This window comes from Rhinolophus sinicus, linkage group LG02 (assembly GCF_036562045.2).
Source record: "Rhinolophus sinicus isolate RSC01 linkage group LG02, ASM3656204v1, whole genome shotgun sequence".
Taxonomy (NCBI): domain Eukaryota; kingdom Metazoa; phylum Chordata; class Mammalia; order Chiroptera; family Rhinolophidae; genus Rhinolophus; species Rhinolophus sinicus.
Genome location: NC_133752.1, coordinates 32,202,355 through 32,216,831, shown reverse-complemented (window position 1 = coordinate 32,216,831; position 14,477 = coordinate 32,202,355). Strand labels below are relative to the sequence as shown.

The window sequence follows — 14,477 nt, the reverse complement described above, 5'->3', positions numbered from 1 at the left end:
ACTTAATTTGTCCCTGTTCCTCAACTGCCTCCTCCCACACCCCAATCCTACACACCCAGACCTATTAAGTCATAACTTAAGGAATCAAAGGATTGAGGATCAAAACAGCCATCTTTTTACTGGGACCTCTAATCATAATTATTCCTCTGAAGCCTAATTATTTAAGAGCAAATGGCTAGTACTCCCCAAAAGCAACATGGTCCCAGGCAACAAACTACCCCAGTATTTTTCAGGGGGGCAGTGTGAAGCAATGCTGAAGAGCATGGTCTCTGGAGTCCAACTGGATTCCAGTGGCTCTCTGCATAACTTTAGACAAGTTACTAACTACCAGCCCCCACCAGTGCCTCAGTTTTCTGATCTGAAAGGGAAAAAAAGCACCACTTCCTTGAGCTTGCATAAACATTAAACAGCTATTCCAAAGAACCATTCAGCAGAGTTCCTTGGTATACAGTAATTCTCCCCAACATGTTAGAGCTTTTAGGATGATAATGATGACATGCCAGCCCCTTTCTACACCAGAGTACATGCACGGGAAAGCAAACTGAACCCCATTCTTTCTGGTTACAAAGGTTAACATGAATATTTTCCCTTAAGATTATTATGTATTCCCTAATTTTTCCCTTAAATGACAGCGTTAAATTTTGTTTTAGGAAGTAGGGAAATCAAACACCATATTAAATTCTTTATTTTTAAAATAATAACTGCAAGGACCCTAGCAGTGTTTATTTAGCAAATGAAAATTTAAGCCAAATAGACTGTTTCCACATGTATATTCCTGTTTTGCAAGACAACAGAGGCCCCTTATCCATAGTTTCACTTTCTGCAGTTTCAGTTACATTTGGTCAACCACGGTCCAAAAATATTAAAATGGAAAATTCCAGAAATACACAATTCAGAAATGTAAATTGCTCACTATGCTGAGTAGCGTGATAAAATGTCCTGCCATCTTAATCCATCCCATGAATCATCCCTTTGTCCATCACACCCATGCTGTAGACAACCCCCGCCTGTTAGGCACTTAGTATCAATATCAGTTATCAGATTGATTGTCCTTGTGTTGCAGTGCTTGTGTTCAAGTAACCCTTATTTTACTTAATGATAGCCCCAAAGTGTAAGAGTAGTGATGCTGGCAATTCGGATATGCCAAAGAGTAGCAACAAAGTCCTTCCTTTAAGTGAAAAAGTAAACAGTCTCAATTTAATAAGAAAGAGAAAAAAAAAAAAAATCGTATGCTGAGGTTAAGATCTTTGGTAAGACCGAATCTTTTATCCATGAAATTGTGAAGAAGGAAAAATAAATACGTGCTACTTATGCTATTGCACCTCAAACTGCTCAAGTTACAGCCACAATGCACGATAAGTGTTTGGTTAAGATGGAAAAGGCATTAAATTTGTGGCTGGGAGACATGAACAGAAAATGTATTCCAACTGATGGCAACATGTTACACCAGAAAGCATTTGAGCCTACATGAAGACTTCAGCAAGGAATCCTCTGAACGAGTGACTATATTCACATAACTTTTATTACAGAATATTGTTATCATTTTTCTATTCTATTATTAGTTATTGTTGTTAATCTCTTACTGTGCCTATAAATGAAAGTTTATCATAGGTATGTTTGTATAGGAACAAACAGTATACACAGGGTTCAGTACTATCCATGGTTTCAGGAATTCAATGGGGGTCTTGGAACATAAGATAAGAGGGACTACTATATATGAAATACATATAAATTCTTATAATTTTAGGACAAGTACAATGCTGGCTTTTGAAGAAGTCTCAACTGCCTCGTTTAAAATAAATCCCTTATTATTTATGTAATTTATTCATCCCAGAATGTATCTATATCAATATGGCTGTTCTGATTTCAAGTTTTAATTTTTAAATCACTGCACAGATAATAGTTATTATAAGACAATAGGCAATAGTTTTCATTCGTTTAAAGACCAATCAAAAGAAATCTTTATTGCTCCAAAAGTCGAGGTAGCTTCTAAGCCTAATTTACCTTCTCACGACATTACTTCACCTGACATAACATCCTTAGGCATCACTGGCAGTTCTGAAGAGGCTCTAATATCTGTTTGGTGACTATGTGAAGCTCTACGTTACAGAAGGTGGTTAATTATACAAACTTCTTTAAAAGCTCTGAACTTGGTTCTGTCATAACCAAGTGCGACTATTCCCCAAGGCATTCTCGAGTAACAACTGAGGTGTCCTAGGAGTCGTACTCACTCTTTCACATTACGGTCCTGTTCAGAGCATTAGGGTCTAGAACCTAATCGCAGTGCATTAAATGGTCTTAGCGCTCTCCAAGTGTTAATGAGCCAGCCAGTGTGACCAATTTTCTATCCAGAGTACAAGGAATTTGTTTCCAAATGTTACTTAGGCTCCCCCCCCCCCCCCCAGATTTTCACAGTGGTGATTCCAGTTTCAGAAGGCAACACTTAAAGATTTAAACATAATGTGGAAATTACAGAAATACAGCCAACAACCAGTTTATTTCTAATTGAAGTATGTTCTCTGATGCAATTGCTAATTTTAGTTCAGTCATGTCAAAGTTAAAAACTATAAATATTTTAATAGGATATTATAGTCTACCAAAGCCTGTACATATGTTTATTAAGATCAAAGACATTATTTCATAACAAATAAAACAACCATAAAACTTCCTAGCCGAATCATAACTTAAATATGGCAAATATGTGTGTACACACACACACACACACACACACACACACACAGAGGAACATCCTGTCTATAAATTAAAACAGACTTCTTTGTTCTCAAAAAAGAAAAAAATAGGTACTGACCATGTCAAAAAACAGCTATTTCTTAAGGTAGTGGAAATCAGTAGGAGGGATTTATCTTTTAAATGTCTAAATGACAATAAAAATGTATAGGGAATAATACATTTCTTTATACATTTCCATATTACACACCAAAGCTACAAAATTTTTAAAAAATTTCCAGAGAGCTACCCTTTCCTACATGTTTTTAATCCTTCCTCCTGTTGATCTAATATGCCAAGAAGTATAGATAACATGTTTAAACTGCTATAAAATCACTTACTCCTTTATGATAGAAATTTCAATTTATGCACAGTAATTTAAAGTTACTGCATTAAGTATTTTTAAATTATTTAAGTAGGAGACCCCCCCATCCCCCAACAAAAAGATATTCAAACATATATGGATTCAGAGAATCAATCTCCATGCATTTTCTGTAAAAAGTTTTGGAAAAAGTACACCAGCCAACAATGAAAAAGGAAAACAAAGAGGACATGAAAGAATCTAAGAAAGTATAGACCTAATAACCCAGGAGGGCAATGAAAAGAAACCCAGAATGATGGTTATGCAGAAGACTCAGAACAGCCTGCCCAAAACCGACCATTCAACACATGGGATGATAAACTAGGTGAACAATGTTCACATAAATACTATAAAGGCTATTTATTAGTCTTCAATTTTTAGATTCACAAGACAACACATGAAAAACAGTTATAGGTAAAGAACAGAACTTAAACATTGTAAATTTTGATGCAGTAGAACTAAGAGTGTAGCTGAGAGAAGCTGGGCGGTAAGGCGCAGAGGAAGAGAGAAGTACAGAAACCTCAATGGTCAATGGCAGCCACCAGCTATTGTTTAAAATTAATGTAGCAATAACTATAACTCAAAGTATAGTACTTAGAATTAGGAAGATAACAGAAGAAACATGGTTACAAAATTAGTGCATAAGAAGTTAAATTCCTAATCAATCAAAGCAGCAATTTGAGTCACCGGAGGAAAGACATAAATTAAGAAACAGAGGTATAAGCACACTGTTTACAGAAGACAAGCAACCACTCAAAAGAACTAAAAAACTTATGGGGAAGAAGACATGAGAAGTACGCTTGGGGGTGAGTAGTGGGAAGGAGAACTTTATTTTTCATTTTATATACCTCTTTTATACTTCTGAATTTTTATTTCCAAGTATATGATTATTTTATAATAAAAAAAATGCCATCCGAAATCCTGTGTTTGTAATTTTAGAAGGTAAATGTGGGTGGGAGACTTAATAAAATTTTTTTAAATTACTTGACTTAATATTAAATATAGTTGATTAATTTTCAAAAACATATAGTAGAGAATAGCACCAAACTTTTAGTATCTATTAGCTAATATTTATTCAATCACATGAATTCAAATATATATCTTTTTCTTATTACAATAAAATCATATTGTTTATAAGAGGCATAATCATGAAGTTGGTTCCTTTATTTCTGAGGCCCCCTCACCCCTGCCAAGGTTCTATTTTAACATCATATAAAATAAGCCATGTGCTTACAATACTTAAGCTCCTCCTGAATTATAAGTTAGATACCTTCAAAATATGCATTGAATATTATGATACAAGAGAAAGCTACTAAATATTGTAATCAAATCATATGAACTGCTTTTTCTTAAATAAAATTAAAATTTTCTTTGCAAATTTAGGAAGTTTCAACCCCTGCAATTATTGAGCATCCCTCCGGTCTCATCCCCTCCAACTCCCCTCTGTATTAGGTGCTAATGAAAACCAAGTAACACAGCATGCTAAGTAGTGAACCAAAAAACGTAAGATTAGGAATCATTTCTGTCCATTAAAATTTACTTAAGCAGCAAGACAACAGAAACTGTCTGTTATCTGAAATAGCTGAGAGAACCGCTGGGTGATGTTTGAGAGATGCAATAAATAAAAACTAAAATGAGTTTAAGTTAAAAATAAAAGCCACTACATAGGGTCATGTAAGTATTCTACGATTTACTATTTAAAAAAAAAAAAATGTATATATATATATATATACACACACACACACACACACACTACAATTTCTTCAGTCTTTCAACTTGTGCCTATATCTACTTTTTCCTTAGGCCACTGTAAAATAAGTGAGAAGACAGAATTCAGTTATTATTGTATAATAATGTGAAGGTAACAGGAAAGAGAAGTAAAAAGAAAACACAACTCTTAAAACTACAGAACTTATTTTACAAAATCTAGATATATAAGAGTAATTATGGTACTACCCAGTGGGAACAATATGCAAATATCATTAAAGGAAATTTCCACCCCCTACCATACCTTACTTATTCTGGAAATTTATACAAAACACAATGTCAACATACCATTTTACAGCAAAATATGTCAATGAAACTCATCTCTTAATTCTACAATTTTAAAAATGTATGAAGAATTGTATTTTTCATGATGAACATAATACATACAGCTGCCTTTTAGTGGAATGAAAAAATGTCCTATATTCCTTTAAAAATAATTTCTTGTTTTAATTATTCTAGTCTGATAATTTCATCTCGACCTAAACAAGCTTCAATATTTCTGCATGTCATGGTTTCAGTATTTCTGCATGTTTTTTTGTACAAGCACACACAAAAAGAATTTAGAAGATGACTAAATGCAGTCATCGTCACTCTGGGTACAAAGATAAATAAAATGAAAAAAGAGCTAAAATTTTTCATTTTAAGCCTTAGGCCACTCTAGAAGGAGTAAGATACTTTGCCTATGTAATCTGATTTTAATACCTCTAGCTACGAATACTATAAATGACTACAATCAAGTATGACTTGTACTGTAGATGGATAATGGACTTTATAATCTAACAGAAATGAGTTCAAATCATGGTTCTAATATTTACCAGGTGTACAAACTTGGACAAGTTATTTAAATCCTTTAGAGCAGCCTCTAAATGAATAATAATTATAATATGTACTAGACAGGTACCAGTGCTTGGCATATGCTAGAAAGTTTAAAATGTTAAATCCTATTTCCAACAGTATTACGCTAACAACTAGTTTATTCCGCCTTAAGACTAGTTTCATTCCAGCTCTCAGAGCTCCAGTTTCAAGGGGCATCCCTTAGTAGGGTTTCATTACTTTAGCATGCCACTTCAAACATGATTTGTTTTGGCTGGCTATTGCACTATTTTATTATCAGTTCTCATTTGAGGAACAGTTAATATTAAACTGGAAATTTACTTATGTAAACATATGCATGTGTAAGAAATATGATAATAAAGAAACTCAGGGTAAAATAATGAGACAAGAAATATATATGATTTATGAACTCAAGACTCATATTTTAATTGTAGTTCCATGTTTTAGTTTTGACCCTAAGGTTACCAGTACTTCATCCTATCAGACTGCTTCCTTTCTCAATTACATGCAAGAATAACATAAAATCCCTCTTGCTGTTCCACGTGCAAGTAAAGGCTTTAAATGCACATAAATTAAGAGAGGTTAAACATAGTGTTAATGAGTTTCAGTCAATTCGGAAATGATACCGTTTCCAGTTAAGAGTTAGAAGTAACCTGGATCTTGAATAAGGATGAAACTGAAAGGAAAAAGGCTAGAAAAATATGGGGGGAAAATCTGGTTAAAGAATAATAATAGTGGCCATACATTCAACACTTGCATGTAACAGCCAGATGCTTTAAGTAAATCATCTCTATTCTGTCAACAACCTCACAAGTAGGTGCAATTATCTCCATTTATAGATGAGCAAACTGAAAATCAGAAATGTTAAATAATCTCTCCCAAGTCACCAGGTAGAAAGCAATACAGCCAGAACTCAAATTCAACTCTGTCTGTCTGACTCCAAAGAAAGTCCTCTTCGTCACACCAGACAATTTCTGGAACTTAAATTTCAGGGATATCAAAATTTTGTCAGAGGGCAGTTATCTTTCCCTTCATTTGTACAAGAGAACAAAAACTGGGTGTAGAAACAGTTTATGTTCTCGATGAACACTCCTTCCTTAGTTTTTTCCATTACTCAAATAAACAAAAGAGAGATTTATGAAATAAAAGGAAGGAAAAGAAGGAAGGAGGAGGGGGAAGGGAACTCATAGAATGCATTTTTTCAGTTTGAAGTATCATTTGTCTGTCTACATCCTTTTCTTTCTCTTGTTCCTCCTAGCAATATGACACAACTCAGACATAATCATACTAGAATGCCCTTTAAGTTCCATGGAGAGAGAATAAATAAAAAACAAAACATAAATTTAACTGCCGAATATATACGGTATTTTACATTAGTCCATTTTAAATTCTAAGAATTCCAATAACCCACGGACTTACTTCTATTTCTGGAAAGTTACAGACTTACCATGAAATTTTGAGGCTTCAGGATCATTCACACTGATAGCAATTAATTTCCAATCTGTTTCACCCTGATCAATCAGAGCCAAAACTCCAAGGATCTTCACACGAATAACCTCTCCACTAGAAAGAACCTTTAAAGAGCAAAGACATTCAGCATTTGCAAGGCTTTGGAGAAGTTTACTCATATATCATAAAAATCCATATGAAAGATGAAAAGCATTATAGACTGAAATTTAAAAAAGGTTTAATAATTTAAAATAGTGTAAAAACAGTTATAAAGCCTTTTATGATACCTCTTTTTAAATTAAGTATCTTGATCCCTTTTTGGATATTGAAGTTATTTATAGATCTTGAAATTTAATGCACTAGACCTAGAAACTCACATTAAACAGAAAATAAACCCATGCATATCATTACATAATACAAACCTGGCTTCTGCTGCTTGGGGGTAAAAAGAGACCTTTTAAATGGCTTCATAGCACCTTTTTTGCAAAACTCATTATTCAGTTACTAGTGGAAAGTAAATTTGTAACATATTACAATATAGAAAATATTATTAAGATAAAAAATGACAATGAGAGAATCATTAATGTTAAAGATATAGACAAAACAGGTTTCATAAAATGTTTTAGGAAGATTTAAAGAGAAACAGAGAAACAGCATGCTGTGAAAACTGATGGTCTATGTACTAAAAAAAAGTTATTTCAGTGGTTGCTTCAAGTTGCCTATGCCAAGTTTACATGGAGTCTTTCTATATCCTTTTATTTTTAAGGTTTGGTCATCCATAGAATTTCACTGCAAGCTGAAATTTGAACACATGCTTCAGAATACATTCCATCATGATTCAAAGTGCAGCTTCACATTTGGAAAGCAAGGTATGAAAAAGAAACTCACTTTTGTGTCTAGAAATTATTTGAGACCAAAAAAAACAGACTTAAACCATGAAGTCAAATAAATCCTTTCAGAACATTTGCAAAATAAATCCAAAATCTTAACATAAATCTGCATGAAGTTGTAATCAGTTTACACAAGAGATTAGTGAGACTGTATAAATTGTACTGAATGTCACTTTTAGGAGAATATGCACAATCATCTTAACCGGACTCTCACATGTTCAGGATCTATTAAGTACTGAGCACCATATTAGACACTATGTATATACAATACAAAGAAAGGATCCCTGTTCTCAAAGGTTTACAATCTTGTTAGGGACACTTAACATACCTCATGCCAGGAGATCCCTTATAAAACAAAAATGTTCAAATTCAAAGTTATCACATAATCACAATGAAAGGCTGGTTACGTTGGTTAACTCAACGATAAACTAGACGACTACTTCTCAACCAGACACAATTTTGCCCTCTAAAAGATATTTGGCAATGTCTGGAGATATTCTGGGCTGGCAAACTGGGGAGGTATTACTAGCACCTAGTGGGATGCTGCACAGGACAGTCCCCTGTAACAGAATTATCCATCCAAATAGCAGTAGCGCCAAAGCTGAGAAGTGAGTCCTCCAGCAGATTTTGGTGGCAGGGGTATCTATCAGAATACCTGGGAGTCACATATAGTTTTAAAAAGCACATTCTAACTTGTTTTATTTTTATTCATGAAAATTAACTTTGAAATTTCATACATCATAAGAGCAAGGGCAGATCTGAGACTTTTATGGCTACTGGGGCAAGCAGGAAGTATGTCAGGATTATCAAGCTTCATCAGAATCATACGTGCTCTTTGATCTCATAGGCAACAGAAAGGGATTAGACAGACCATTGCCTTGTTATATGACCTTTACAAACTGAAAAGGAAACTCAATCAACCCAAAAACTCTAAATAAAATGCTTAGGAACAAATAGTAAAATTCTTATGAATCCCTCACAATTCCATTCATTCTAAATCAACTCAATAATTAATGACAATTTATAACACTAGACACCAAACAGATGCTAAATAACCCCTCAAGGAACGTACCCTTGAAAATGTCTATATCTGTGGTTCTAAGTCTATTATCAACTTTCAGAACTCTGCTCTTTTCACTTTACCCATTTACAATGTGGTGTTGAAGAGTCTTTCCACCACCATGTTCCTTACAGATGATTTAAGGACTCTTGCATAGCCAGGCACGAAAGGAACACAGTCCTGACCAAGACCTATTCTTTAGATGGCGATTAAGTACTTACTTCTTGTCTACTAAATGTTACTAAGGTCTTAATAACTAAAGGAATAAATTGCTCTGGCTGTAAGATGAAACCCATTTTCCCAATTCCATTATAAAACTATCAGTCTACCCTTCCAAGGAAATTAATTCACATAGCATATTCCATTACTAATTCTTTGGGAATCATATAATTCATCATGTTGGAAAAATGAGTTGAAATTCTTAAATAAGAACACATGTATGCCTTAAAATTTTAGGCAGATTCACAGTAGGTTTATTAATCAACTTTTCTAGATATTATGGAAAGATTTCAAAAGATAGGATTTTTAAGTCACAAATACCTATGTGGGATTGAATTTTTCCTACCATTCCCAGAGGCAACCCTAGGCAAATTACTTCCCACAATCATTTAGGACTTGGTTTCTCAAAAGTAAAATGGAGATTATATCACTTATTCCTTGAAGCAAACAGCAAAGGAAACAACAGGTACATGAACTAGAATTTAAGAGGTCTGCTACAGATACTAGTACTTTTTCTCTCTGGGCTCTAAATGTACTTAGTTCACACCTATCAATTCAGGTGCCAGATATATACCAAAGAATATATAGTGGAGTATAACAAAAGTTCTGTCCTGATTCAGAATTTGAAGAATTCTGAGGTCAAAATTCAACTGGACCCAATTAATATAAGAAAAAACATGGAAAACAAAACTGTCTAAGGCCTATCATCCTATGTATTAGGTCTGTATTGTAGTTTAACAAATTACTACAAACCTAACATCTTAAAATAGTGTAAATTTATTATCTCACAGTTCCCGTGGCCAGGAGTCAAGGCAAACATGTTGGCCAGGCTGGGCTTTGAGCTGAAGGTTCTAAGGAAGACTTCACTTAAATTCAGTTCTTCGCAGTTGTAGGTCTGAAGTTCCCAATAACCTGCCAGATGTCAACTGCTCTCTGCAACTAGAAGCCTACTACATCCCTTTTCATATGCCTTCCCTTCCTCATCTTCAATCAGCAATGGTCTATCAGTATTTCTCACACGTCGAACCTCTGACTTCTACCACCAGCCAGAAAAAGCACCTTATTTTTAAGAGCTCATGTAATTACATTGTATCTGCATGGGACGTCCAGATAATCTTCCTACTTTAAAGTAAATTGTGCTCTATAAAATAATATAATCAAGGTAATGATATTATATTCACAGATTCCAGAGTTTAGGGCAGATGTCTTTGAGGGGCAATTTTAGGAATTCTGCTACCATATCGTTATCCCAAAATCAATTAAAAATGAACAGCTATAGTCAGGAAAGCCTTTAACTATATCAACTCTATAATAGAAAATAAACTGGAAAAAAGTGCCCAACAAAATAAAAATGTTTATATATTTATCCAAGGAAGAAAAAAACAGAAAGATAAAAACAACATGACTCATTGGGAAAGCAGGATTGTGAGGGAAGCTTGATGCTTGCTTTTACTAAACTAAACTAAAAGCTAAAGTTTTCTTGAACAATAACTATTGCTGAAGAAAAAGAAACCCTACAAATTGACGGAATATGGGGCAAACATCAAAACAAAACCAGGCAAAAATAAGAAATCTGTTCCAATGAAACGGGAAAAAAAAAGCATTTTAGTGATTATTGAGTTTATAATAGCCAGACTTACAAAATGGTAAATTCTAAAATAAACTATCAATATTTTATTTACTAGCAACTATAGTACCTAAATTTTTTATTTCTTCTTTTATATGACTTTTAATTTTTTCATCACTCTATGGTGTATATCCTTTGCTTTGCAGTTCTTGGTCTATAAAAATTTTTCCTATACCTTACAATGTTACAGTCAACATTCAACCAGAAGTATATTCATTTGACCATTTATAATTAATACATTTCCTCAAAAAAATGACAATAATTAATCAATGTTTTTTCAATAATCTACCAAACACCTAGTATGTACCTAGCTTTCTATGCAAAATGTAAAAGTATGCTTGCAAGATTAATTATATATTATTACATAATAATTCATTATCATATAATGAACAAATACGTATTAGTTGTATAAATAAAATATCTTATGTTTAAAACCTTTAATTTTATTCTGCATATTTAGTAACTTTAACAGGTTTATTTAAAAACCTCTGTATCAAGTTTTCATAGAGTGATTATTTTGTCAATAACAAGTTAGTGTTACACTAGGTCAAATCAATTTATCGAGTACATACACTTTCAGATGACTTCTTTAAGTCACCAATCTCATTAACTGTATGCTCACTGACGAACTTTTAAGTAAAATTCAAAAATTTTAAGTGAAAGTAAGATATTTCTATTTAATCTTGTCACTCACACTTAATATCTGTGTAAGGATTTAAATTAAAATAATTATTTACACTTAATATGAACTGAATGTCCCCAGGGAATACACCCTCAGAATAAGAGTTTTCTAATATATAGATCTATCCATCAATGTAATGTTAGTTAATTTAGTAACTTTTACTTATGAAATAAAAGATGCAAAAGTGACTAAAGCACCTAAGATAGGTCTGGAACACAGGAGTTTCTCATTAAAATATATATATTCTTCCTTCCTTCTTATCTATTCATTTTAGACATATTTTAGTATGTACCCCTCTGGAGAGAAAATGTCCAAAAGGTAAATTTCTACACTAGCTTAAATGTAAGAGAAAGCTAACATTTAGGCCATATTTCTGCTAGAGAGATACAAGAATTATAGTCTCACACATGTACTCAAGACCGTTTGTCCCTATCTGTGTGTAAAACCAGAAATATTAGTTGGATGGGAATCTCCCCTGCAGGAAAAGAAGAGGAGAGTGGGAGAGAAGATGGGGAGAAGAGTAGAAGGAAGAAGAAAAGAAGTAGAAGAACAGGAGAAAAAGCCAAAGGAGGAAGAGAAAGTCAAAGAGGATTACGAAGAACAGGAGGGAAAAAAGAGGAGGAATAAGAAAGGAGAATGAAGAAGAAAAGGAGAAAAGAAAAAAGAGAGTAACAAAATATTACGATAAATAAACAAAGTGACAAAGAATCAGAGGAAACTATTTGCTAAGCAATAATCTAGAAGCCTAAAATTTCTATTATTAAGGGTTACCAGGGATAAGTGATTTAATCTTAAGTAGAAGAATATAATTCAAGTAATAATTCAGTTTGGCATTTCTTAAATGAAGCCTATCCTATGTGCCAGGCACTAAGTTAGAAACTACCAATGGTGAGTCCTAGCCTCACAGAGCTAACTTCCATCTCATAAAGGAGACAATGAAACAAACAACAGACCACTTACTACTAAGAAAGCACATAACAAAGAGCAAGTGTCTTAGTCTGGGGGGAGTCTGGAGGGGCTAAAAGAAGACTTCGAAGAGGAAGTGATATTTTAGCTGAGATATAAAGGATGAGCAAGGGGGAGGTGAAGAGAAAAAAAGGGGGAAGTAAAATAAAGTGAAGGAGGAAGAAGGTTCCATTCTACATAGAAGGAGTAGCTTGTGCGAAGGCCTGGACATGGGGGACAGCAGATGCATTACAGGAACTGAAAGATCAGTGCAGCTGGAGGGTATGTGCAAACGAGGATGCCAAGAGAGGAAGCCAGTAAAAGCAGGGTGCAAGTACAAACAGTAAAGCAGGAAAAGAGTCTGGAATAAATGATGGGGGAAAATAAGACTCATCAAGGAAACTGGTCAGTAGCAGCAATAATTCAAGTGAGATAAAACAGAGGACTAGACAGAGCTAGCTGCGGTGAGAATGGAAAGAAAGATTTAAAGGCTATTTAGAATATAGAATCAGCATTTCATGATTAACGGGATGAAGAAAGGCAAAGGATGATCAAAGATGACCCCCCAGTGTTGGGCTTAAGAATCTGGGGTAGGGAGGGGAAAAGGAGACATTATTCACTGAGCCTAAGAGAAGTAAATAGGAGAAGAGGAAAGAATGAACTCAGTTTTGGACAAAATGAGTTTGAGGTGCCTGGGAGACATCCAAGTGCAGAAGTAGGCAGTTGAGTATACAGGTCAGACCTAGAGACATTAATTTGAGAGCAAAACTAGAAACGCTTAGGATTGGATCACCAACGGGGTTTCCACATGAGGAGGAGGAGTTAGACGAGGGCACAACCCTCAAGCTAATCAATCCTTAAGGCGTAGGCAGGACAAAATAGCTTGCAAAAGAAACCAGGAAGGAACCAGAATTAGAGAATATCCAAGATATTATAATACAATCCAAGTCAAGTGAAGACACTATCTCAAGAAGGAAGACAGAGGTTAACAGTATAAAATGATTAAAGTAAATTCAAGTCAGACAAGAACTATGAAACAGGCCTGTTCGATCTGGCTTTAAAAAAGTTACCAGGGACCTTAGTGAGAACATTGTCAATGAAATAATGGCAGGATGGAAACAATTTTCAATAGGCTGAAGATCAAGGGGGAAGTAGGAGATGGAGATAAGTGTTGAAAACTCTTTTTACATGCCTGCATGTGAAGAGGAAAGACATATGGAAGGAAACCAATAAAGAAAAAGAAGTTATAAAGACAAAATAGAAAAGGAAAACACTGTCACTCAGAGGCAGGAAGGGATAGTATGTACAGCACAGGTGGAAGTACTGGGTTTGGACAAAAAAAAGACAATTGTCTTAGCAACAAAAGGAAAGGGAGAAAGAATGTTTGCAGGCGCAGGTAGTTTGGTAGTCTAAGGGGAAAAGGTGAGGGAGCTCTCACCTGCTGGTTTCTCTCAGCTAGACAAAATTAAACACAAGACATTCTGCTGGGAGTGAGAACAAATTGAAAGGAGCTGAAAGTAAAGAATGGCAACTATTAGCAATAAATGCAGTAGAAGATAGAAAGAACTGACCAGAGACACATTGAATTCTATGGGTAGCAGTGACCTATGGAAAGTTTGGCTTTTCTGTAGTAGGACTTGGCAACCTGGAAGCAGGCCCCCCAAAAAGAGAGTACCCACTGGCTTTCATCAGTCTTGAGTTTCTTGTCTGGATAATAGGCAAGGAAGCTGAAGATAGGATTTAGCAGAACTTTCTATAACAGGTCAGACAGTAAAGACTTCAGACTTGGCAGACTGTATGGTCTCTGCTGCCATTCCTCAGCTTTGCTGTGCTACAAAAGCAGCCACAGACAATACATAAATGAATGGGCATACTGAAAACAACAGGTGGTGAGCTAGATTTGACCCACCATGGGC

General features: G+C 34.6%; 1 protein-coding gene across 3 annotated transcripts in view; it reads right to left on the bottom strand.

Moving 5' to 3' along the window:
- PPA2 (inorganic pyrophosphatase 2) overlaps positions 1-14,477 on the bottom strand; it is an 84,745-nt gene that overhangs the window by 35,573 nt on the left and 34,695 nt on the right. For all 3 annotated transcript variants that reach the window (XR_012493160.1, XM_019738933.2, XM_019738932.2), the window contains one exon: positions 7,137-7,263. Coding sequence is in view for 2 of the 3 variants with exons in the window: in XM_019738933.2 (XP_019594492.2) it covers positions 7,137-7,263 (127 nt within the window). In the remaining variant the exon portion in view is untranslated. The remainder of the gene's footprint in view (positions 1-7,136; positions 7,264-14,477) is intronic.